The 27,012-nt window shown below is 38.1% G+C and overlaps 1 protein-coding gene and 1 long non-coding RNA gene across 2 annotated transcripts in view; one reads left to right on the top strand and one right to left on the bottom strand.

The window, feature by feature from the left end:
• Positions 1–27,012, bottom strand: part of WDFY1 (WD repeat and FYVE domain containing 1) — a 35,983-nt gene that overhangs the window by 3,632 nt on the left and 5,339 nt on the right. Inside the window, exons 2-11 of the mRNA XM_081956385.1 lie at positions 26,905–26,972; positions 26,661–26,734; positions 24,838–24,892; positions 22,337–22,487; positions 20,652–20,764; positions 13,461–13,587; positions 11,667–11,772; positions 9,428–9,529; positions 8,728–8,858; positions 3,533–3,641 (exon numbers count right to left, since the gene is read on the bottom strand). Coding sequence (XP_081812511.1) covers positions 3,533–3,641; positions 8,728–8,858; positions 9,428–9,529; positions 11,667–11,772; positions 13,461–13,587; positions 20,652–20,764; positions 22,337–22,487; positions 24,838–24,892; positions 26,661–26,734; positions 26,905–26,972 — 1,036 coding nt within the window. The remainder of the gene's footprint in view (positions 1–3,532; positions 3,642–8,727; positions 8,859–9,427; positions 9,530–11,666; positions 11,773–13,460; positions 13,588–20,651; positions 20,765–22,336; positions 22,488–24,837; positions 24,893–26,660; positions 26,735–26,904; positions 26,973–27,012) is intronic.
• LOC309393875 lies at positions 1,171–7,525 on the top strand. The gene is made up of 3 exons (XR_014175650.1): positions 1,171–2,207; positions 4,128–4,239; positions 6,716–7,525. It is a non-coding gene; the product is annotated as an uncharacterized lncRNA (long non-coding RNA).

The following is a 27,012-nucleotide window of genomic DNA, read 5'->3' as shown; positions in this document are numbered from 1 at the left end:
CAAGGGAGATTATCAGTGGTTTTGTATGTCTTCCATTTTCTAATTATTGCTCCCAGTTGATTTGTTTACACCAAGCTGCTTGCCTATTGCAGATTCAGTCTTCCCAGCCTGATGCAGGTCTACAATTTTGTTTCTGGTGTCCTTTGACAGCTCTTTGGTCTTCACCATAGTGGAGTTTGGACTGTGACTGTTTGAGGTTGTGGACATGTGTCTTTTATACTGATAACAAGTTCAAACAGGTGCCATTGATACAGGTAATGAATGCAGGACAGAGGAGCCTCTTAAAGAAGAAGGTACAGGTCTGTGAGAGCCAGAAATCTTGCTTGTTTGTAGGTGCCCAAATACTTATTTTCCACCATAATTTGCAAATAAATTCTTTCCAAATCAGCCAATGTGATTGGGTTTTTTAAAAAAAATTTGTCTCTCATAGTTGAGGTCTACCTATGATGCCATTTACAGGCCTCTCTCATGTTTTTAAGTGGGAGAACTTGCACAATTGCTCGCTGACTAAATACTTTTTTGCCCCACTGTATATAGCCAAACTATGATTAATAAAGAAAAATGCAATCTGTTGCAGAATCCAAACAGGGTTGGTCACTGGGACCAGAGGTTTAATTTTCAGAGCTTTTAAACTCTTGCTGGAGCCCATCCTCAGGGAACTTCTCTTACCAGAATATGTGGGCTCCACCACAAGTACAAAAACTCAGAAGACTAAACCTCTGATTCCAGTGACCAACTCAGATTGGATCCTGCAACGTTATCCTGGAATACATATATTTGCTTTCATTTGTAAGACAATCTGTATTGACTCTGATTGTGGAACATAAATTCAAATCTCAACCCCAGGTTGTGTAGAAAATGTGGTGTTTCATAGCATAAAAGGTATATGCTATGTCTTGAAACAGCTCTGTTTTCCCCAATGTTCATAAAATATCTAAATAGGGAAAGAAGATAGAGTAAATGAGAAAAATATGGAACAACCCGCCCATCTATAATCCTGACATTCCCCAACGCCATAAAATTGATGGTGACAGCAGACAGGAGACTCACTAATGCTCATCAGCTTCACCATGCTGCCACATAAATGAAGTTCCTCCCCAATTGCCAACAAGATGTGTTTGAATGAATCTTTCTCTACTTCCTCCCAAATTTATAAAAGCTTGGCAGAAAGACTTTTTTTAAAATATATTTTTATTATTTTTACATTTAAAACAATGCAATACCGCGGAGTCGGAGTGACCATACATTCACATTATACACAGCTAGTTTCAACCATTGACAATTAAACTACTTAATACATTGTCTATCCTTCTGTCCAATCACAATATATACATTAGTTCCAGTCTTGTCATCCTGTCTTATACCAATCGTAAAATCTATTCCATACTTCAAAATATTCTGATTCCCCTTTATTTTTAAGTTCAAGAGTGAGCCTATCTGCTTCTGCACAGGCCAAAACTTTTCTGATTATATCTAGCTCTGATGGTGTATTTTCTTTTTTCCAATGCTGTGCATAGGTTATGTGCGCTGCAGTTAGTATATGCATAATTAGATAAGGTGTATCTCAGAAAGACTTTTAATTATTAGAAATTTAATATCATTTAGCAAATGCAGGCAGGCAGTTCATATTATAAAAAACATATAACAACCATATTCACCCACTACCAAAAAAAAAAAAAGTCAAAAGTCCATATTTTACTGCACTGTTTTAAGAGTATATATAAGCAATAAAATTACATTTAGTTAATATTTAAGGCTTTTGTTTTATTCCCTTTCTTCCTTGTTTTTTAAAGTAATATCTAAGCAATGGTTCTAGGAACACAATAAACTTGCATCATCTTCCATTTTATTCTTTTAATAAAGATTTAGTTCAACTATGATTATGAGAGCGTAAGTGTCCCTTCCAACCTCTCCCTGGCAAATTTCCCAACGCAGACAATCAACGGTTTTTCTCAAACATGTTCCCATTCACGAAAAATGAGCTTGTCTTCAACCCATGTATGTAAAAAAGTATCTGTTCTATTGAAAGTGAGGGGGGGGAAATGCTCCAGGAGAAATAAATATACATCCTGGGTAGCGAGAAGGAAAATTGTTATCCTTTTTTTTTTCAGATTAAATCTGGTAATTTTCAGAAAACAGAAAGGAAGTATAAATAAAGTTGGGATAGAAACTGCTGATTCATGGAATTGTTACTTGGTTAAAGACAGGTAAATGTTTACTTGCTGTAGTTGTGCTAGGTTTTAAGTTTCCTGATTTCAGTTTTCTCAATGAAAGTTTAGTTTGTCTGTACAATTTAATTTAACTGTACTATGGTGTTCCCCAAATTATTTACTGATCCCTACTTCCTTGGGCTCTTCCCATGATCTTATATTGTTGCTGTGTAAATCCTTTTGAGTCTAGAGAGTTTAGCATTTTTATTTCTTGTAACATTAATGGCTTTTCATATGATTACCTTAAGCCGAACAGAAACAGTTTCCTTTTTCTTATTTTTATTAAAGTTGATTTTTAGGCACACATTCTGAAAATCACAGGATCAAAACACAAAACACAGGTTCAGAGTTTATTTTACTACTGCTGTGGTTATTTTTCTGCCACGTCAGTTAAGATGCTCAGGTTTGGGATCCATATCGGCCCCACACATCATAGTCTACTAGAAGTAAATCATAGGGGCTTTTTTCTCTTCATTATTATTTTTAATAAGCGAAAACAGGTTACTTCAGAAAAGTCAATATACTTCAATGATGATCTTGACAGATAGGAACATTATTATGAATAAATTAATATTTAAAAGAGAACAGGTTAATCAAGGGTAACTGGTTATGATGCCAAAAAAACTGAACTTCCCTATTTAACCTGGCAAAGCTATTTGCTGTTTCTGGATCTAGCAGTTTTGTTCCACTTCTAAGCTTCTTAAGATTTTCTCCCCCCCAAAATACTCTAACGGAATTGAATCACAATAGACATTTTATTTGATTTATCATAACCAAATAAAGTGCATTATTCTTTTTCTTTTTACGACCCTGAAAATCCTTTTATCAGTGTAGAGTCGTGGCAACGGACTATAGCTGAGTGTTTACTGGCTAGATGCCCTTCCTGATGCCTATGTGGAGTTAACAGCAGATACGTACTCTACACCCTGATAAAGAAACATCTGTTGCTGCCTAGGATTGAACTGTCAGCCTCCCGAGTGTAAGGTGAATGTCGTCATGTCTAAGCCACCATGCCACTCAATGAGTGCAGTCTTAACGTATACAAATATATACCGGTACTTAATCTATACAAATGTTGTAAAATGAGTTTTTACAATTGTTTTCTTCCAGTGTGTAGCCTGAAAGTGGTTGGATTTAGAAATGGCCAAATAAACCTGGCTTCAACTTGAGAACATAGGTAACCTTCTAACCTAAATATAAATATTATTTTCCCTTCCCTTCCCTTGATTTGTTCTTAAAAATTAAGATAAAGAACACTGGAGGACGACAAAGCACAGTTAATATGAAATGTATTTTATGTAATTATCAAAATAATAGCTCACCTTTACTACACGATCACTTCCACATGTCACCATAAGTCCTCTTGAAATATCCATGGACATATGGCATATGTTGTGTTTTCCTTCATGAAAAGTTGCCAAAGAAGTGCGACTGGAAGAGAGAGAAAAGTGAATTTAAGTAACAGCAACTTTTCAGATCTATTTGATTCAAGGGGGAAAAGACAGCAATACAAAAACACTTGTACAAAGTAAGGCTTCTTAAAAGCAAATATGTCAAGCTCAAGACCAATGTAATTGAATTATTTTATTATATATCAAATGTAGAAACTGCCCAGCTCCCTAATTATATTTGAAAAAGCAGCCAGTTAACTAAAGATCAGGTTGAATCTGAATTATGCAAGCATGTAACAAAGGTTTTAGAAAAATAACAATCAAATGCGAACATTAAGATACTAACAAATCTACATGCCATTCCATTTATATTTGCTGAAGACTCTGTTCCAACATTTCCAATATTGTGCACACTCATACATAAACAAATACACAAACATAGAGGCAAGAATTAATTTAAAACATCATTTTGAAGTTATAATGCAAACACAGATGTATCTAATTAACACTGATTTTTCTGTTTCAGGAATGGATGCTTCTGAGCAGCTGCTTTAGGAAATAGATATCATTCAGTATTCTTCTAAGGGAGAACAGTTAATCCAGCAAATGTCCTAAGCAATGGGAAAGAATTAAAGCGGGTATGTTCTTCGCTTAAATTGGACAGATATTAAAATTCTAACAAATTAACAATGTTATGACAGGAAAGCATAGTGTTTTCTATACAGAAGTCACCTTGCTGCAAGAAAAAAATGATTAGTTAACATGCTCCCCCCCCCCCCCGCCGGCACTGTTTTTAACCTTTATTTAAAGGGTACTTTCCTACTACTGCACGGTTTCTATATCTGAATTATTTTATGCATCCATTAATAATACTAATTCAACAAACCTCATTATTTTCTGGGAAGAATGGGAAAGAGAGATTACTTCTTGTATTTTATCAGAAGGTGATGAGTTATAAAAATTGTTGACACTTGCTGTGATAAAGGAGGGAGTCATTTCTTTATATATTTCTTTTATTTTTATTTACCATGTTTTTAATCTTTCTTTTCAATTTTCCTGCACTTTATATTTTTTTCTCTCTGTTTATATTTGTTTGTTTTTTTTGTGTGTGTGTACACAGACACACACATACATACATATACACACACTTTAAAAAACAACCCTCATTATTTTCTGAGCAGTGCGATTAGGAAAAACAAGGCTATCTGCAATCAATGGTAAAAATAAAAATCAGACTACTTTGGAACTGTCAAAAGATTCCTTTTTTGGACATAAACTATGTCGAAAATTACAGGCAACAGGTATGAAGGAACTCAGGGAACAAAATGCAAATGGCAAAGCTAACAATGGAAGACAAAATTTGCCTGAAGGCTGCTTATTGGGAAACGGGTATACATATTCAAAGGTCACGTAACATACTTCCCTTGATACTGATAACAGGTCTGATGACCTTACCTCCAAGATAATGTGTGACAAAGCATTTCAGAATTTGACTTGAAACTATAGATGACTGGCTCAAGGGGGAGTAAAGCATAGAGTATTGACTCAAGGGAGAAACCAGACCACTTAATGACATCTCAAGGCTATTTACTTATAGGCTAACAATGAGGCAACATGTATTGAGCCAGTATGACTCAATATGGAATTCAAACTGGTGCTTGGGAAAGTCTGTACAGAGCAGTTTCGCTTGGGCAATTAAGGTCCAACTACTACATAGACCAAAGGAAGGTTGGCAGCTGAAGAAACAGAATGCAGCAGTGAAACTGAAATATTAAGACATGAAAAATAGAACAAACAGAGCAAGAGTGTTTTATAAGTCATTCGTCCCTCAGATTGATAATGGTGTACCAGAAGAAAGAAGAACACAAGGACTGTGCTTCTACATTGATTGATTGATTGATTGATTGACTGATTTTATACCATCAAGTCAGGATTGGCTTTTAGTAGTCATATAAGTTTCCTCCTAGATCCGTGATGGCGAACCTGTGGCACACAGAGCCCTCTCTCACCAGCTACTCTTCCAGTTTCCAGTGGGTGCATGCGAGTCAGCCAACTAGTCTTCGCGCATGCTGGAGTGCCAGAAACCCGAAGACCAGCTGGCCAAGGCACATGCGTGCTCCGGCCACCTGCTCTTCGGGTTTCCGGCTCTCTGGTATGCATGAAGACCAGCTGGCCAGCGGGCGCATGCACACCGGCCAACTGGTCTTCGGGCTTTTGGCGCTCCATGCACACGTGCACTCTGGTTTGGGAACTCGGTGCCAAAAAGGTTCACCATCACTACTCTAGATCATTCTATGTAATTTGTAAAAAAATAAATAAAACATTGCTGTATAAAACCTACCATTCAATATCCTGGCTAGCTAGCCAGCCAAAGATGATATGAGCAAAAGTATTACTAGAGATTCTAGAGCTTCCAACTATTTGGTTAAAGTTAGCATGAAGCCAGCCAGGTGACATTGAACAAGTCACTTTCTTTCAGTCGGAGGTAATAACAAACCATTTCTGAAAAACCTTGCCAAGAGAACTGCAGGGATCTGCCCAGGCAGCCTCTGCGAATTGGACATAATTGTACAGAAGGGGGAAAAAGAGAGGTAGAAAATAAGCCAATGGAAAACCAATTATGAAGTGTTGCTACAAAAACTGCCTGGACATGTCCTAACAGTTGCCAGAGTCAAACCTAACTTTAAAACAAGTTAAAAACAAATCATAATTTTGCCTAGTAATTAATTAAACCTACATCAAACTCTAGACCCAAATCACTAGGCTGAAAGTTAACAGACTGGAAGCAAGGCACACAGCCACCAGCCATGAAAGAATGGCAAGTCATATCTAGAATATAAAGTAGACGTAGATTTCATGAGAAATCATTAAAGGGCTCAAGGATTTGGGACTACACCTAGGATGGGTCAAGGCAAAGTAAATAGTACGCTCATTCATCTTGACTGATGAATGAGCATGCCAAGCTTCTTGACTCATCATCTGTTTATTTAACAAATGATAATTTGGGAAGTGATATTTATAATGAGTGCTTCTGCAATTTCAATTTAAACTTGGATCATTTCTCTCTTTCTGCTCTGTCCCCTATTTATTTCTTCTCTGCTATTTTCCTCCTAGGTTAGACGGTTGCCACAAAAAGAACAGAAGCTTGCAAGAGGTTTTAACAGATAACTTATAAAGAGCTTGTGAAAAATATCTCCCTCCTGATATAGAAGAATGCTTGTTTTAGCCATCTTATCAATACAAATACGTCAATGCATGAAAGGATAAAAAAGCAAGAACGAAACAATGAAAGCTGGCTCACAACCATAGAGCGTGTGCTCAGAGCGGCCACTATCGAAAGACTCGGGTTGGAAGCCGCGGAAAAAGCCACGCTGGGATGGCAGCGGCGGCGGGGATGCCCTGGCTCCGTAATGAGAGCTGGGCCATGCATCATGAGGCTGGGAGGTGGGTGAGTGAGAGCGGAACAGCCGCTCGCGCAACCCCTCTCTCCAGCTGTGCAGAGCGCCATTCACTAGCATTTGGAAGGCGCCAAGCCGCGGGAGCCGGGCGGTGACAAACAGGCGCTCATGTGGCTTGGAGATACCCCTAGGTCAGTGAATGGCGCTGTGCCCGGCTGCAAAGGGGGTTTGCCGGGTGGCTGCTCATGAGCGTGGTCGCTTCATGGCTGTTGTGTTGCGCTGCTGTGACAGCGCAACACAGCCATTCGCCCATGAGGCTGTGCCCAGCTCTTTGGGAGCCCGCTCGCAAGAGAGCAGCTGCCCGGCAACCCCAAAACAACAAACCCTTCCCCCATAATAAAGCCCAAGCCATATTTTGTAGGTAAAAAGAAAATAAGACCCTGTCGTATTTTTGGGAAAACACAGTACTGCTGCAAAACAGCTATTTAAATGGTAAAACACCTTTGTAAAAATGGAAAGAACAATAGTTTGGATTTATGCATGCTCATCCAAAGCAAATTCGAATGCAATTAATGGAATTCTGAAAAATATGTACATATAACTTCAAAATAATGATGAAGACTAAACATTTGTAACTCAGTGAAGTAGAAATTATCATTTTATGATATGAATTTGATAAATTTCTCATCCTTCACTTTTGCTGAAAAGAAATGACAGACATTACTTTTTAAAATACAAATTTTGTTTCTAACAATCCCTGCATTAGGGTTGGTATATTGTCAAATTTTGGATCTGTCCCTAGAAACTAAGATCTAATTAGATCAGCTGCCTTTTTCTAGAAAAAAAGCCACTTCTTCATTTTTCTACAGAATTTGAATTAATAATACAATACAATACAATAGTAGAGTTGGAAGGGACCTTGGAGGTCTTCTAGTCCAACCCCCTGCCTAGGCAGGAAACCCTATACCGTTTCAGACAGATGGCTATCCAACAACTTCTTAAAGACTTCCAGTGTTGGGGCATTCACAACTTCTGGAGGCAAGCCGTTCCACTGATTAATCAATGAACTGAAAGCAGTTTGAGCTGCTGGTTGTTATTTATAAGCTGTTACGTGGTTTGGGACATAGACAACCTCAGATCACCTATTCGTAATGTTTTTTGCCTGTTCAGTAAGAACTGGGAGAATGGGTTATAACCCAAAGGACTTTCATCTGTAGAGACTGTGGGACAAGACTTTTCAATTACATCTTCCATTCTTTGGGAAACCACCCCATCCATCTCCTTGTTATAACTGGTTGTCTTCATTTGAACTGTTTAGAAAGCCATTAAAGCCTGGCTTTTATTATTACAAACAGCTTTGGATGAGAAATTGTGAATGGAGTTGACTCTTTCTATGGTACATTTGGTGTATGGTTATTTTTCTAGGACTATGTTTACAAATAAATAATAGTTCTTGGAAAGAAATTAAGAAAATCTATTTTTCCTTTGTTGTATTATAATAGTATTGGATATATTACTAGAAATGAACTAGCAGATAGTAAAACATAACTGTGCAACCAATTTCATTTCCTACATACGTTAACTTTAAAGAAAACGAATTTAAAAAAAACTTATGAAAGGAAGGATATATCTATAGTTCTTATCTAACATATATACTATTTTGGCCTCAAATCTCAGACTTAAAACTAAAGGGCAGTAAGTCATAGTCTTCTAAGCTATAGTACTCACTCTTCATCTTTGATAGACTCAAAACAAGAGTCACAAACCCGGACTTGGAATTCAAAGCCCATTATGGGATAGCTGGAGCGTTTCGTGCTGCATTTGCCACATACTGCTTGACCACATTTCCTACAGTGATGCTGGATAATGGAAATGAAAATGAGAAGCAATCAGAAATATATTTCAAAATAAGCCAAATATTAAAGAGGAAGCAAACAAATTATCATGTTTTCAGCCAAATGAGTTCAAATGTGCATTAAGTGAACTTTCTCTACTATCTCGGTAGGCCTATCCTGGTTAATCTCCTAAAAACAGCAAGCTAAATCTATCCCAGATAAAAATTTCAGTTAATAAGCAATGAACATTATAGATTTGTACATAACCTGATCTAGTTAAATCTAATGCAGACCACTAATTTGTTCTCAGATGCATAAAGAAATTACCTAATTTATTATATTCAGGAGTACAGTTTTTAGTGCTTTCACTAGCATGATGAAGCCCTACTTGTTGGGAATTCTGAATACATTTGGTGAATTCTAGGTTGGAGAAAGGTTAACTTAAAATCCAGAAGAACTATGTTGTTCTGAAAGGCCATGAAAGATGAGAAGGAAGTATGCATGGGACTCAAGAACTATTTCAAAAAGATACATTTTAATTATTAACTTCTTTAGCTTTCATAGTTAGAAATAAAATACAGCTGGCTTCTTACCTGCCTCAGACCAAGAGTCTTTGTATCCCACATCTGCTTTATATTCCAGAAAAATGGCTGTTCACATTTCTGACAAGAATCACTTTCTAACCATTGTGGGGCCTGGATACAAGAGTTGAGAGAAACACTTAAATATGTCATTCTGAAAAAAATAAAAAAAGAACTCCCTGGCTTTAAAAATGTAAGTGGAATTAAAGTATACCTTTTTTATTTAGACACAATTAGAAATAAAGCGTACAGTTCACAGATAAAGGCTATTACAGCAGTGTCCTTGGAACTCAGAGTGCTTATAAAATTTGCTTCCTCTCAGATCCAATTAGAGGAAGATAGTCTTAAATGGTGCACATGAGGTCACTAAAGCTGCCTCTCAGATGCCTCCTACACTTAACTTGTTATGACGCAGTTTTCACTTCACCACATTAATGAGAAATATGCTTTTGCTACACTTCAACAATTAACTTCCTGTAGGGGGTTAAGGGCTTTTGTATTTTTTAGAGTTTGGATGATTAAGAAAAAGTACTGGGTAACTGAAAAGCTGAGGTTTTCTATAACCAAACCATTATGCCTTCTACTTTCACTGATAATTTGACATTACATATGACTTGTTCTCATTCTGAAGTACCATCAGTGTTATTTAATCAATTAAGAACTGCCTTGGTCAAAAGGGCTGAGCAATTGAAATTATAGGTGCAGCCAGAAAGTATTTTTGAACGCCTGATCTAACTAACTAATTTTATTCAAAGATGTAAGATTCCAGAAATTTCATCAAATATAGACAATGCTTCTAATTAAGGGAATTAATTTGAATAAAATATGCTAGTCTGAAATAAGGTTCGTTCCAATTTTTGGTTACCATAAACTAATACGATGGTGACCTCACTGTAACAGCATCTTCAGTACTATTCTGGCCTTGGAGGCTAAGGTGAGGGCACTACAACTTTTAATATTTTTTCTTGATTAAATCTTTATTTAATATAGAAAATCAAAGTTATTTCCAGATACCAACATTTCTCAAATGTTTCTATTAATGGGAAGATAACAAATAGGTAGGATTGTATATTTTATTTCTTACAGCACACAATCTATGTATTGACCTACGTGCTAGATATTTGAGGTACTAAGAGATATGTCGATGTTATACTTCAGTACGGTCTCAATTTTATCTTTTGTCTTTAAATTTAAAATGTTTGTTAAACGTAAAAGCTTCTTAAAAGGCATGATCCAGCAACTGGGACAAGGTGATTCCAATTCCAAAGGACACTATACTTGAGTCATTGACATTACATATGACTGAGAGGCTGGTGACGTCTCGCTTGGACTACTGTAACGCTCTCTACATGGGGCTTCCCTTGAAATGCACCCGGAGGCTACAGTTGGTGCAGAACGCAGCCGCGCGGGTAATTATGGGGAGTACTAGGTACTCCCATGTGACACCGTTCCTGCGCGAGCTGCACTGGCTTCCTGTGGTCTATCGGGTGCGTTTCAAGGTTTTGATAACGATCTTCAAAGCGCTCCATGGCTCAGGACCTAGTTACCTGCGGGATCGTATTCTGCACCATACATCCCTGCGACCAATCCGCTCGCACAGAGAGGGTCTCCTCCAGGTGCCGTCCACCAGGCAGTGCCGGGGGGCGGCGCCTAGGAGTAGAGCCTTCTCTGTGGCGGGCCCAGCCCTGTGGAATGACCTCCCCCCGGATATTAGGAATACCTCTGACCTCTGCTCCTTTCGTGTAAAACTCAAGACCCACCTATTTCAAGTTGCTGGCCTGGCTCTACTCTGATCTAATTTTATCGCTCCTGACGGGTTTTTTATCTGGGATATTTTAATTGCATCCAATTTACTTAGGGGTTTTTAAACATTGTGTTTTTACTTGTTTTTATCTACCAATTCACCTCCTCCTAGTATATGTTTTGTATATGTCTCGGTATATGTTTTTGGTATATGTATGTTTGTCGGTATATTTATTTCCTATGTTTTGTTGTACGCCGCCCCGAGTCCTTCGGGAGAGGGTGCGGCTAAGAAATAAATATTTATTATTATTATTATTATTATTATTATTTGCCTCACTCCCACTTTATTTTCCAAAATATCACTACAGTATGCCTTTCCTGTTTAATTGCTAATTTTGACTAATTAGCTGTGAGCTAACAGAATACAGGACTGTTAGAATTAGTAGATATTAGCTTTTCATCTGTCCTTTTGATATAAACAAATAACAACTTTTAGTTTTGTTCCTACCTCTTCTCTACTAATATCCATATTCCAGACCGTGATCCCTCCATCTGCTGAACAAGAAACCAGTTGTCTTGTGAGCTGGACGTAACAGACGGCCTGCACCTTGTCACTGTAAAAAAACAAAACAATCATCTAGATTAAGTTATGAAATATTCACGTTTTGTATGTTTGACTTGAAACCATTCAAATCTTGTGGGGTTTGTTTTTTTTTTGGGGGGGGGGGGATATTTGCTAAGAACATTTTCAAACTGCCTATCATGATTTTTTAAAAATATTGTTATTAATTTGCATATAGTACCTAAATATCAGTTTTATATTCCATGGATTGTAGCTTTACATGTACAACTGTATTTCCAAACATATTGCTACCAAAAAAAGCAGACTATAAACTCCGGAATCCCCAGTCAAAATGGCCAATAGTTATGGAAACTGTAGTCTAGCATACTTGGAAAAAGCCAGTTTAAAAATGGTATTGCTGTCATCTTTCCAGATATTTCAGGGCTAATTATAAACAGGTAGTAAAGGACAGAATAGATTTTGAGGAATACATTTTTGTAACTCTTGGTGCATATTTCAGCTGCTAAATTATTTTACTGATCCAGTGAAGCAAATATTGGCTCAAATTCTGCAATTTTTGATAAAAGTATTTTGATTTTTTAATATTTTTGCCTTCCTCAACAAGACAGAATCATTCTTTTTCCTGCTGTTTAATGGAGACCATGTTTATTCATACATGAGGAAAAATATTAAGAGGATGCATATCTTAAATGTTTGTTAATGTACTGTTACATTTGCAAAAATGAAGCATTTAATATATGGTGATAATGGGTTTTGTAAAAGAAGGGTTTTGCATAAACAGAATTCCAAAATGTAGTCTTTTGGGGGAGCATGGGGATGGTCATTAGCACTGCACTGTTCCTTAATGATAGAAGAGTCTAATGAAGCAAGAGCCTTTACTGACACGGGAAATTAACAAATAATAAAAAGTCTTTGTCACGTATCATCTACCAGCAAATGCCTTAATTGCAGAAAAAATCTACTGCAATCTTCTGGATCACTGCAACTTATTTGCCTATCTCTCATGCTTTTCTATCAGCAGGCTACGTGTCTGCACTAAGGTGTAAGATACAACTAGGTAAAATTGAGAAACAGAAAGATCTAAAGCATCAGGTTTCAAATCTCTACCTCAAACTTCATGGGCTTTTGAAGATTATCAAAACAGCATACTACAATAGCGCCAAGGAGTAGAGCCTTCTCTGTGATGGGCCCAACCCTCTGGAATGACCTCCCCCCGACATTAGAACCACCTCAGACTTCCGCTCCTTCCGACAAAAATTGAAGACTCACCTGTTCCGACTAGCTGGGCTGGCATGATTATAAATGTTACATCTATGAACTCCTGGTAGTATATTCTCATCTGGTTATTTTAAGGGTAATGTTTTAGTTTTAATTGTTTTTAGGGCTTTTAGCCTCATATTTATTCTTCTGTACAGTACTCTTAATTTTAACCTCCTCCACATACATACATATATTTATAGTTCTATTTATATTTGTATTTTATCTGTGATTTATTGTGGACTGTACACCGCCCCGAGTCCCTTTTTGGGAGAGGGGGCGGTTTAGAAATGTGAATAAATAAATAATAATAATAATAATATTTAGAAACAGCACTATACACAATTCTTAGTTGATTTGTGGCTGACAGAAAAGAGAACCAAATGAAACCCTTCACCCCTACATGACTAACACCAAAGGCTAATCAGAATTAATACGCTAGGAAACAAAATTGCTACATACTGATGACCTTGAAGAAGCAGGGTCCGACCTCTTCTTCCACCAATGTCCCACATAATTATGCTGTTATCCGATGCTCCAGAGAAGAGTAATCGCTGAACAGGATCCCACCACAAAGAAGAAATACTTCCTATATATATATGGGGTGAGGGTGGGGAGAGACGAAGGGTAAAATGTTGACAATATACACTTGCTGGATGAACTTATAAAAACAGAAATCCTATGGCAATCTGTCTTTTAAAGGGACACTTTTATCGTAGCAAAATGAAACAGTGGAAAGGAAAACATGACAGAGCACAAAGTGGATAATTTTTTTCTCCTCCTGATTAAAAAAATGGTCTATGTTAAAATTGCATTTTTACCTTGGGGGACATTTTTTAAATGAATTCTTCTCAGAAAATAGAGATCTCAATCTTCTTCAGCTGCTAAACCTAAGCCATTTTAGTACCTTTGAATTACAAATTAAAAGTAGTCATGGGAAAATTTGTTTACTTCCTGGTAAAATGAGAATTATTGAAAATTCTACAGTTAAAAACATTATAGAATGTTTTTAATATTATAAACTTTCAGAAATGCTCATTTGTGGCAACATGCATAGCCAACAACCCCTCCCCCCAAATCAACTAAAATACAGGAGGAGACCTCACAAAGGTACAGTTTCTCTCAATCCATTTCAACTGGATTGAAATTGTAGAAGTCGGTAGAAGTTGAAGTGTGTCTTCATATGCAAGATCAATGCTTACCTTATCAAAGCTTCATTCCTTTCCCTACCTTTTTTAAAAATGTTATACAGTGAACCAAGTGCTGTGTTGGTTAAAGAGCCAAATTAAAATAAAGAAAACTCAACTTTAAAATCCTTAGTGTTAATTAAATCATTAGCCGATTTAGAATGAACTCATTCAGAAGACATTTCAATTTGCTCTAATCAATCCTACAGAATTGTTATGAGAATTAATAACTAGAGACCCATATACTGTAAACGATCTTATACCTTATGGGGAAAAAAGCAAACACACAAACAAACGTTTCAATTAATACATTTTAACTAAACTGGGTGTCTATAAGCCAAATAAAAGTATATTCATCTATAAAAGCATTATGATATACAGTATATGGGAAAACTCAGAAACTGGGAAGAGGATTTCTTATATTAAGGGAGCATTTACATTTTCTAAATAATGATGTTAAACCTATATTAGTGCTTATGCTATCATTCCACATGACTCTCCACTCAAAAAATATATAATAGATACCAGGGATTTTGAAAATTATTATATGATTTTGGTTTGCACATCTAGAGTTTAACTGAAATAAGGCCCTGGACATAAGTGCACCTGGAAACTACAAATTCTTTAGAGGAAAAGCAGTCGGTGCAGCAACACAGTATGGGATAGTTATGCCCCAACATTTGACACCAGAAGCTGTATCTGAATAGTATTTTATCGGTACATTGCCTTAGTCAAGTCTTCTGCAACCTCTGTGTACTAAGTGGTGGCTTCATCCCACCTGAGCAGAAATAGTTAACTGTCCTAAGAAGGTACATGTCAGTGTATGGCAATAAAAATCTGATAAAGATGATTAACATTAGATGAACAAAATAAAACAATAGAAAGGATGTTAAAGGAGAGAGAGGGAAGAAATCCTTTTAAGAATGCCGAAGATTTTCTGAATCCCTTGTAAATCTCTTCCTCTGTTCTGTGATAGTCTTAAGAATATTCTCCAGAAATTAGCAAATCTCTTTATTTAGGATTTAATAATACAATAAAAATTGGGTGAATTCAATGCTGAAACTGCTGACTAGCTGTCACAGGAAATGAATACATCAGTTATCATGAAAACTGGCTGAGATTCAACTCTTGAAAGTCTGACATCTAGTGTTTATATAGTTCAAACACAAGAATAGTTTGAATGAACTGATAATTAAACTGGAAGAGGTGTAACATTCATTGCAGGAATCCAAAGTAAAGAATCCTAGACAGATGCTATCTAGCTTCATTTGAATATATCCCACCACTTCTCCTAACAGGTAATTCTGTCCTCAAACTACTCCTCCTGTAAATATATTTTTTTCTGACATTCAACCAAAATCTGCCTTCCCGTAATTTAAACCATTATTTTGTGTTCTATACTCTGAATTAATGGGAAACAGTCTTGGCTTTCTTTGTACATTTAACTTTTTAATTCAACATTTTATTTCAAATGAACATTTGAAATGTTCAGTTCAAATATGGTTTATATTTCTGGTAGAATATTAATATTCCTGTTATAAATTTAGTTTTGTAAATTTTTGAGCGGTTATGATAATTATCATACAGCTCCCAACATTACTTAGAATCACGTGATTTCTTAACTCCACCTCGCATAGCCCCTGTAAGGATCTTTCATGTCATTAAACTTTTTTTTTCCTTTCTGGAATTGTTCATTTCTGGATGAACAATTGCATAAAGGCACTGGGCTCTACTTGCATCTTAGAACTGCAGCTTCATGGAAAACTTTGCTACCCCACTAAAATGTACAACTTAAAAAAGAAAGTCACCACAGACTGATAAGTGAATGGCTGAAAGATCCAAGTCTCTGATTGTGGGAAAAATAAGTAAATATTCTAAGGCTGGATTTACATACAAATCGAGACAAACATCGTTCGAAAATAAACCATAATTGGCTGGACACTCCTAAGTGGGTAAGCAAGGATTTTTTAAAAATGTAGAGAGCTGCAAGAGGAAGCTTAGTTAGGTTAGCAAAAATAAAATGGAGTTAACTGAATAAAAATTAATATAGGAATTGTTTTTGGAGGAAAAAACAATGTTTTTCAATTACATATGAATAATCTTTTTTATCTGAGATAAGCAATCAGATGTTTTGGATCAATAACATGGTAATGAATTGTATAAAGAAAAACACTGTCTTTACAAAGAAGATGGAAGTTCACAGGGTTGTGTGTTTTTACTATGGATTTACAATGGATGAAATCACACAGCAGGCTTAGTTACAGTGTCATCAGTATGAGCATAAACAAATCTAATATTGTTTCTACCTACTACATTCAGGGAAGCTAATGAAAAAATACAGACAATTTTAGGAAAGTAAAATTTAATTCAGGCATGATAATAATACTGTAAGTGGAAAGCCAATAAACGTGACCAGTTCTGTTTGGGATTATGCTGCCTCTAAAAGAATTTCTTAATTGAATCTCTTCCTGATTTTGATTTGTATGAGAACACCAATATTAGAAATGAGTTGGGTATTCTGTTTCAATTTAAATGATAATGGTAATATGACTGCAACTGGATTCAGATCTATCTCCATCATTTATCCATTTATTACATGCAGGCTTCATTACTGCTAACATAGGATTGCTTGTAAAAATTGGTCAAGACACAGTGGTGACTTGGGTAAGAACCAAGAGGTCATTACCTTCAGGTCAAAGTTTTGCCATGTTTTAAAAGAGTATTTGATTTAGTTGCCTTGAAATTGCCTGAAATTTAGTAGCCTGAAATGCTACTAAAATGATAGTATGTGCTAAATGTATTGAAGATCAGAAAATGGGTGATAAAAGGGAAATAAGATACAATCCACTCAAAGTTGCAAGTACATTCAGGATGAATTTTAGAATATTAATGGCAAAAATAATAATGAATAATGTAATTTGAGTAGTCTTGACAGATATGAAGTGAAATAAAGTCCATGTCTCAAGCTTAGAAGGATATCCAAAGGGTGAAAAGTAATCCAAATATTTCTCAACATTTAAGAAATGTATTTGAATAATTTGTTTTAACAATTACTAGATAAAAATATTATAGGATAAACACATTAAAAAGTTAGACACAATGGTATCTAAAAAGGATCCAATGTGGGTTGGTCACTAGGACCAGAGGTTTAGTCTTCTGAGCTTTTGGACTCATGCTGGAGCCTATCATCAAGGAACTTCCCTCTACTATTCTGGTAATTTCTCTCTACTGTTCTCGTAGAGAGAAGTTACCAGAAGATGGGGTCTAGCATGAGTCCGAAAGTTGGAAGACTTAAATCTCTGGTCCCAATGACTGACTCAGGTTGGATCCTGAAACATTATTCTGGCATACGTATATTTGCCATCATTTGAAAGAAAATTCATTTCAAAGTTGTAATTCAAAATTAATTGCCTAAATTGAAAACAAGTGCATAAAAATCTAGTAAGAAATTTTAAAGACTCAAGATTGTATGCCTAAAACAGGAGATCTAATTCATTGGTTTGTTTTATGCAAACATGTAAAACATTTTAATATCAAAATGTTTATGTATATTAGGATTTTACTGAAGTTGTTCAATAAAACACTCATTTTAGACTTGGTTAGATTTATTTTATTACTTTTAAAAATTTTTTAAAAACTAATCAAACATTATCATAAATATTTAATTAAAATTTCAAGCTATATTTCCTCATGGCAGCCCACTCGAACTAACAATTTTAATAATTACTATGAGGAAATACTGCAGTTTTTAAAGAGTTTTATAAACCTTCATGTTTAAGTACCGGAATGATATTTAACCCATTTGGAATGAACATTTGATATTATAAAGAGGCAACTGCCTTTATCAGCATGAGCTATGCCATCCACATATTAGATGGAGAAAGTATGGCCACCATTATTCTTCTTTTAATAATCTTTATCTTGAATATTAGAATGCAGAGTTATGGACCTGATGCGACAGTTGATCCAAACCTATACTGGAAAAATGTACTGGATATAGGGGTTATGACTGCCAAATACCGTGTTTCCCCGAAAATACGACATGTCCTGCTAATAAGCCCACGCCTGGTTTTTGCCTGGTTTTTGAGGTGGGTGTAAATATACGCCCTTCCCTGAAAATAAGCCCAAGTGAAAGGGTGCCATGGCAAGTACAGAAGGAAGCCCTTCCCTTCCCTAGTCACCTCAGCGCTTCTCGGCTCCTTAATCGGATCAGTTGAGCTGATCCGGCTTCCATTCAAAAAACAGCTGATTTGCGGGTGCTGCTCAGGCCGTGGCCTCCGGCAGGTGCGGCTGCCTTTGCCATCGATTACGGCCACAAAAGCAGCAGGAGGCCAATAATGCACCCGACGCTCTCGCCCCGGCCTTCCGAAGGGTACTGTAGCAGCAGCTATCCACAATTTTTAAATCATTATTTCGTCCCGACCCACGTGGCCCAGTGAGCCACGTGGATCGGGACAAAATAAGGGTAAAAAAATTGTGGATAGCTGCTGCTACAGTACCCTTCAGAAGGCCGGCTTGAGTCTCCTGCTGCAAAAGTGGCTCCGCCCGAGACTGCTTTTGGGAGAGGAGGCAAAGGGGAAGCAATCAGCTTCATCTCGCCCTTGCCCTCAACCCCCCCTTCGGCTGAGCTCAAGCAGAGAAGTGGCCCGCAGGGTTTCAGGAGCAAAGTTGAGGCTGACAGGAGTCAGGGCAGGGGGGAAAGTCCAGTGCGGCCCCAGCGCTCTTCTTTCCTTGGAAACGGAATCTTGGGAGTGGGAAACGGCATTCCCAGGAAGGGTGGGTATGTCGGTATGTGTATAAAAAACACAAAGCGAGGGAGCCAACAGCCGCGGATTAAGGAGCTTTGTGAAACGTTACGTCTACACTCAAAGTTTGGCAAGGAAGGGAGAAGAGATACTTCCCTCTCTTGGCAGTGTTTTGCTTGAAAATATATGAGAATCGGCCAAAGAGAAGGAAGAATGAGACCTGCGAGGAGATATTGCTGCCTGCAGAGGCACAGACAGAGCGAATTTCATTGAAGACTTCTCCGGCCAGCCCACAAGACTATCTGAAGGGGGAGGGGGAGGAGATTTCCTGCACGTTGGCAGCAGCGTCTTCTCACAAGGCTTCTTCTGACATCCCCAGTTGTATGGATTTCCATGCCTTCCTTTATGGGATGTTGCTTCGCCCCTGGGACATCGGGAGAAGCCCTGTGAGGAGACGCCACTGCCAATGTGCAGGAAATCCCCCCCCTCCGCAGATCATCCTTTAAAAACGTAGTTTCACCAGGATGAAGAGGTGGCTGGAGGCGGCGTTTGCATCGGGTTGGGCTTTCTTTGCAAGGCGGACAATCTGGGGAGCAAGAGATTTAGGAAGCCTGGGCTGGCGTGTGTCCGTTTCTCCAGTGAAGCATCTGATTCATCCCCAGGGGTGAACGTTTCACCCTTCGTCATCTCTCTCTGCCCTAGCTTGGAAGCTGCAGAGGAAGCCTGCTATGCCCGGGGAGGGGAGGGAGAAATGACAGCAAGAGGAGCACATCTCGCTCCACACCTCTCGCTTCTCCCCCACCCCCCTGCCACCCGTCTCGCTAAAAAGATGGTGGGGAAAGGAAGCAGCCTGGATTCTGTTAGCATTGGGGCGGGGTGGGAGGAGTTGGGCTGCGAGACATGCGTCCTGCCCGAGACTTGCAGCTCCGTCGTGTTCCTTGCTGTTTTGTCCAGGGAAGTTGAACTCGCGAGATTTTTTTTACAGGGTGCTTCCCTGGACAAAACAGCGAGAAACACGACGGAGCTGCAAGTCTTGGGTAGGACGCGTATGTCACAGCCCAACTCCTCCCACCCCGCCCCAATGCTAACAAAATCCAGGCTGCTTCCCTTCCCCACCGTCTCTTTAGCGAGAGGGGTGGCAGGTGGGGTGGAGGAGAAGTGAGAGGTGTGGAGCGAGACCTGCCTTCTCTTGTCGTCTCTTCTCCCCCCCTCGCCGGGCATGGCAGTCTTCCTCTGCAGCTTCCAAGCCGGGGCAGAGAGGAGGCAAAACGCTCACCCCTGGGGATGAATCAGACGCTTGACTGGAGAAACGGCCCCACGCCAGCCTCGGCTTCCTAACTCTCTCACTCCCCAGATTGTCCCCCTCGCAAAGAAAGCCCAGCCCGACGCAGGGCGGTAACAGGACACATCAGAGCAGTGCCGGCCACTCGCTCGGCTGGCGCAAATAAGACCCCCACCCCACCCACCCCCGATAATAAACCCAAGGCCATATTTCGTGGGTCAAAATAAAAAAAGCCCCTGGCGTATTTTCGGGGAAACACGGTACTAAAAAAATTTGAAGCAGCCTCCATTAACTTAAACAAAATTTCAAACTGAGGAAACAATTTGACTGAGAGAGTATAGCGGATATCTCACTCCCACACTAAGGATCAAGTTGCATCTCTAGTATTTCATTTTATATAAAAAAGATTTGAGCCTCATTCAATTGAAAAACAAGTTACCTTCATGACCCTTGAGAGTTGTGATCACGGAACTTGTGCTCTGTTCTAACTTCAACAAAGTAATCTGTCCAGAGTAGTCTCCAATAAAGGCATGCTGGGTTTCAAAGTCATATCTTAATACAATCCCAAGTCAAGGAGTATGTTTTCAACTCTCAGTAGTTCCAGCAGAAGGCAAAAGACTGACCATAAAAAGTAATCCATTTTAATTTTCTTTAATTTTCTGAAAGTAGTTAGTAACCTGCAACCAGACATGTTCATTTAGAATTCCAGATAAGAATTAGCGAGTCTGCTTTTATTTTGCAATAAATAAATAAATAAAATATTATGGATGTCTAAAAATCATTGTCAGTTAACCAGTCTAAAACATGCATATTTTTCATTGATAGAATTCATTTTCATAGGCCCTGCTTAATTTTCCCGACAGAAGAAGGACAAAGAGAGAAATATAAAATTGCACTCATGTACTGTAGGTAATAGTAGTCCTTCTATACAGAAGGTGGAATATTATCAAAAACAGCATGATGAGAATTGAAAGAAGAAATACAAATGAGCATACAGCTACCCTAAGCAGGGGCAGATGAAACTAAGGAGAAACCCTGATTCAGAGAACAGAAATTACAATATGAAATGTCTTTCCTCTCAGCTAAAATCCATATTTACTGATTATGTAATTAAAGCTATACATTTATCTTTTTACCATCTCTTGTACAGGCATCTTTTTTCCCAGTCTATGAATCTAATAAACTTTGGTGAAAAAGCAATCTCCTATCATATTAAAAAATTATTTTCTCACACTAGCCCTATTCTTATTAAAAAGAAATAATTTAAAAACTTTTTGGCTCCCCAAACAAGTATTACAGGCCGATCAATATATCTAATGAATCAAAATAAATCCAAATAAAATTGGATAGATCATAACATGACTAGACCAAAAGTATCCTTTTGACATCATTCTGAAAAATAATGTCTGGCTATGAACTATTTCAGGTAATGCAAAAAAGGACTCACAGGCTGAGATATCATAGAGAAAAGGCAATTATTACATTAATAATGCTAAAACCTATGCTTACATATAAATATATATATATACAACTGAAATAACTCATTAAAATAACTACAGCAACTATGTAGCACTCAGCAAACAGATTCCCAACTTTCTTCATTAGATGTTATATTATTCAGTCATTTCAAGGGAAGGCTCTTCTTTGTCTTCCAAAATCAGTTTTCTTCAGCTCTTTTCTGCAACAGCTAAGGCTGAGAAAGGAAGATAAAGATGACTGAGCAGAATCAGCAACAGCTGTTCCCTGCTCTTATCAATCCATTTATTTAAATAAAATGGATGTGAAATAGTAAGAAATGTTTGCTAAGTCAATAGAAAGCATTCTTCTACTCAAAATCGTTTGAGAAAAGGTATCACCTACCACCTATCGAAAGTCTATTTGGCATAAGTGGCAAATAATGTATGAGTCTCAAATTCCAAATTCCTTATGGTAATATATTCCAAGTAACATTTTATAATATTTTTACAATTTACAGTAATAGCAAAAACTTTTAAAGGTGATTACCGGTAGTTTCTTGATAGAACCAGCACAGCATGAAATACAAATGCGGCAAAATATTAAGACTGGTTAAACAAACTTTAAAAAATTGCACATATGCTGTGATACAGCTACTTTGAAGGATACTGTAGGCACGATGCCCAGGAAGTGAAATAGTGTCTTCCCAACATATTTCCACTTCTGGTACACATCCAGCTGACAGATTTATCATGGCCAGTGCTAATCACCCATTCTGCTTCCAAGCAAAAAGTAATTGCTGACACTCTGTTCTGGTGTGCTGTACAGACAGACAAGAAATTATAACAGAGACAAAAATATTTATACATGAAACGGAATGCATATTATTAAGCCTAGATTTGTTTTTCTTTCTTTAGTATTCGCCAGGCATTAATTCATTTAATTTTTCCCCTCACTACTCATTTCCTTCAAATGGAAATGAAACATTACCCTTCATTAATGCGGGGTAATGAGAATTCCTAAGTGCAATTACACCACATTGTGAAATTAAACCAAGAAGAAGAGAGAAAAACCTTAGGAAAGAGAGACACATTATAACATTAGTTTGAAATCAAAAAGTCTTGTTTTGGAAAAAGGCAACAATTTTAATACAAAAGCTGTCACGTTATTTTAAAATAAGGCTTATTTCAAGGCCACATTCTTATCTATGGCTTAGTTGCAAACAGGATTGTCTTATTTTGTGTTGGCATTTCAGTTAAGAGCTTCTTATGAATGGAGCAACATATTGTTTTAATATTTTGGTTTCCTCAGTGAGTGCCTGTGTGCGCCCACAAATATGCACATACTACTACTACTACTACTACCACCACCACCACTATTACTTGTAGGGAAAACAAAGTAATGTTCTAGAATTCATTTCTTTTCAAATGAAGCCAAAATGAGCACTGCATGAATTCTGCCCTGACACATGTTTAGGATATTATGCTGTGCAGGTTTGGTAACAGGAAAGAAAATAGAATAAGAGAATAAGGGGTCCTTGGTGCTCTCTAAGTTTGACTGTTTACTTGCAGTCATTTCATTATCCAAACTAGATAACATCAACCCTGTGCTACCAAAATTCTCCTTCATAAGACTATGGGAATTGTTTACAGGATTAAAAAAGTTACAATTGTTCTCTTTAGGTTCTAGTTATAGCTCATATCTTTCAACCAATGTTGGTTCATATATATGCTTATTACTTATTTTATGAATCCATGTGAATTAAAATTAAGTTAATATTCCATACCGTGTTTCCCCGAAAATACAAAAGGGTCTTATTTTCTTTTTACTTACAAAATATGGCCGTGGGCTTATTGTAGGGGAGGGATTATTGTTTTGGGGTTGCCGGGCAACTAGTCCCTTGCGAACTGGCTCCCGAAGAGCGGAACACAGCCTCAGGGGCAAAGCAGCCATGAGGTGACCAAGCTCATGAACAACTGCCTGGCAAACCTCCTCTCCAGCCAGGCAGAGCGCCATTCACTAACCTAGGGGGTATCACTAAAGCGCCAAGCCATGTGGCGCTCTGCCCGCTCCCCAGCTCCCGTGGCTTGGCACATTAGGGATACCTGCTAGGTCAGTGGATGGAGCTCTGCCCGGCTGGAGAAGGGGGTTGCACAAGCACCTGGTTCCACCTCCAGCAGGCACGCCTCCTAGTCTCAACATGTCCGGGCCCAGCACTCCCTACAGCAGCAGCCACCGCCGCGCTCCGAGCATAATGTCTTCTCTGGTTCCAAACTCCAAAACCTGGCTGCCGAATCTTCCAGCAGCGGCCGCTCTAGGAGTGTGCTCTATGGTTGTGAGCTGGCTGCTGGAACTCTCTGTAAGAGGACAAAGAGTCTTCCAGGAGCCAGCCCACAACCATAGAGCGCACTCCTAGAACGGCCACTGTTGGAAGACTCGGCAGCCAGGTTTTGGGGTTTGGAACCGGAGGTGTTATGCTCGGAGCGCGGTGGCGGCGGCGGCTGCTGCAGGAAGAGCTGGGCCAAGTCATGTTGAGGCTAGGAGGCATGCCTGCTGGAGGTGGAACAGGCATTCGTGCAACCCCCTTATCCAGCCGGGCAGAGCTTCATGCACTGACCTAGCAGGTATCCTTAATTAATCCTTAATTCCCAAGCCGCGGGAGCTGGGAAGCGGGCAGAGCGCTACATGGCTTGGCACCTTAGTGACACCCCCTAGGTCAGTGAATGGCATTCTGCCTGGCTGGAGAGGGGGTTTGCCGGGCGGTAGCTCGTGAGCTTGGTCACCTCATTGCTGCTTTGCCCCTGAGGCTGTGCCCGGCTTTTTGGGAGCCAGTTCGCAAGGGAGCAGCCGCCCGGCAACTCCCCCCTCTGGCTAGGCAGAATGCCACTCCCCAACCTAGCGGTATCCCGAAAGCACCAATGTGAACACCCTTCTCCCCCCGGCTCCTGCGGCTTGGCACCTTCAGGATGCAGCTATGTTGGTGAGCAGTGGTCGACCTGGCCGGAGGGGGGGTTGTCCAGGGGGTTTATTTTCGGGGGTGGCCTTATATTTTTGCGCATGCGAAAAATGTGGCAAGGCTTTAGTTTCAGGACAGGTCGTACTTTCAGGGAAACACAGTATAATTACAGAAGGCTACTCGTATGTGCGGGGATAATTCATTATCTCATTACCTGGATAAGTCTTGACAAAATTCATCTTATTAAAGTCTTCTGAGATGTGAAATTCCTGAAATCATAAACAAACAGTAAGATACATGATCTAGAAATCCTGTTGATGCCTGAAAAAAATACCTTCACAATCAAAAATAAACAGAAATGTGGGCATCACTGATTTCTACTGATTAACAGCCTCTGTCAGCTTGCAATTAAAACGTCAAGGTTTGGACTACTTTCATTTAGGAAACAGAGATGAGCTTGGCTACTGTTATAAAAACTTGTTCTGAGTGGATCTTCTGTTATAAATTTCTTGGATGTTCTTTGGAAAGACAACTACAGTGTGTCTTATGGTATCTGGATGCTATGGTTCTGCTCTCTAAATATGTTTGAAAGGCCTTTATATTAAAATAGCAATATTTCATTCTTTTTTTATTTTGAGAATGAAATACTCTACCCTTTTATAAAGAAAAGCCTCACTACAATCAATGAAATTACTTCCAGCCAGGAGTGCATAAGATTTTACTATAAAGATGTTACATGCTGCTTTAAAAAACTGGCACAGGAAAAATCTATTGAAACAAACAAAATTTGTGTACGAAACATTTTATCCATTGAAATTGTGACTTCATAATCAGGAATAGTTGGACATTTTTGTTCTTCAATTAATATGGGATCTATTCCTACAAATTTCCAAAGCATGTCTAAAATAATATGCTGAAACTTCACTTTTAAAAAAAAATATCTGTGAAGAAGAAATAGCTACCTGTTAGGCTAAGTTACAACTTTTTGCTTGTTTTCAATATATTAGCTTTGTTCTGTAGATGTATTCAACTCAGAGCTTTGGAGAATAATTACTCTGTCTATATTCTGATTTCCCATACAGACTTATTTCATATTTTTTCTAACTACAAATGTTGGTTTCACGATGAAAATCAGGAAATGCCTCAAAGGTATAGAGAAAAGTAATGATAAAAGCTGATAAAAACTGGGTTTTTATCCTGGTCTGAAATACTAACAATATTTTCTTTTTTCCCTTCTGCAAAGTCAATTTTAAGGTTCTTGTAAATATGACTGATTTCCATAGCTTACCAAATTAAAACAAATGCTAGATAAGCAGCAGATATAAGCACCTTATATTTCTCACCAGAAAATGAGCTAAAGATTCAATTTGTATACTGTTTCATTAAAAATACCTGCAATGGAAAGTAGAAGCTTTTGTACTTCTGTTCCTAAAGAGATGGATGCCCAAGGGCAAAGAATTCTAATCTAACTCTCTTCACGATAGCTTCCTGCAGCACAATAACTGACACGTGAGAAATAACACTGCTCTCTATAGGACAGACTTGACATAAAGCTGTTACAAAACTAAGTAGGGTTGTACATGGTTAGTGTTGAGATGGGAAATCGCAAATATCAGGCTGTAAACTCAATTATGAAATTAAGAAAATATCCTGGCAGGCCTTACAATTATTACAATATTAACACATAGATCTGAATATGAAATTACTAAAAGTTGCATTCACCTCAAAGAAAACTACTTGCTAGATTTTACTGGAAAACTTCACAGATGTTTCATTAAACAGAAAACCAAGTAGAGACTATATAAATTAGCCCTAAATCTACTGATGCCATCAAATTAGTTTATACAAAATCAGCACACTATTCCATAATGTGTTATTGCGGGAATCTCAAAAAATGTTCTTGAACAATGATTACCAAAGTTCATTTGTGCACATTTTCATTGAAAGCTTAGGATTGATGAATACTAGATATTGATGTGCAATGTGAATATTTTTAGCAACAATTAAATGTGCAGTCAACTAAAAATGAATGCTTACCATAATGGCTCCGTTATCTTGGCCTACAAATATTCGTCGGCTGTCGTGATGATAAGCCATACTTGAACAAGGAGCTGCCCAAAGAAATGTTGATTTGTAAAGTCAGTATTATACTGAATTGAATTTCTGTCTATCAAAGCAATAGCAAAGAAATGATAAACATAACCAAATGTGACATAATAAAAATTCTGATTCTAATACATTAGAGACAGATATCAACATAATTGCATATAAGTGCACTTACATGACATTGTATGGTAGATGCTGGGCCAATATTGTCCACTGTCTCTCTTCAGCCATACTCTAATCGTCCTGTAAATATAAATATGGGGGAAAATATTAGGAAAATTAT

This window comes from Natrix helvetica (assembly GCF_964273705.1).
Source record: "Natrix helvetica genome assembly, chromosome: 5".
Classification (NCBI taxonomy): domain Eukaryota; kingdom Metazoa; phylum Chordata; class Lepidosauria; order Squamata; family Natricidae; genus Natrix; species Natrix helvetica.
The sequence above is the reverse complement of the archived record's forward strand: the minus strand, read 5'-3'. Positions and strand labels throughout refer to the sequence as shown.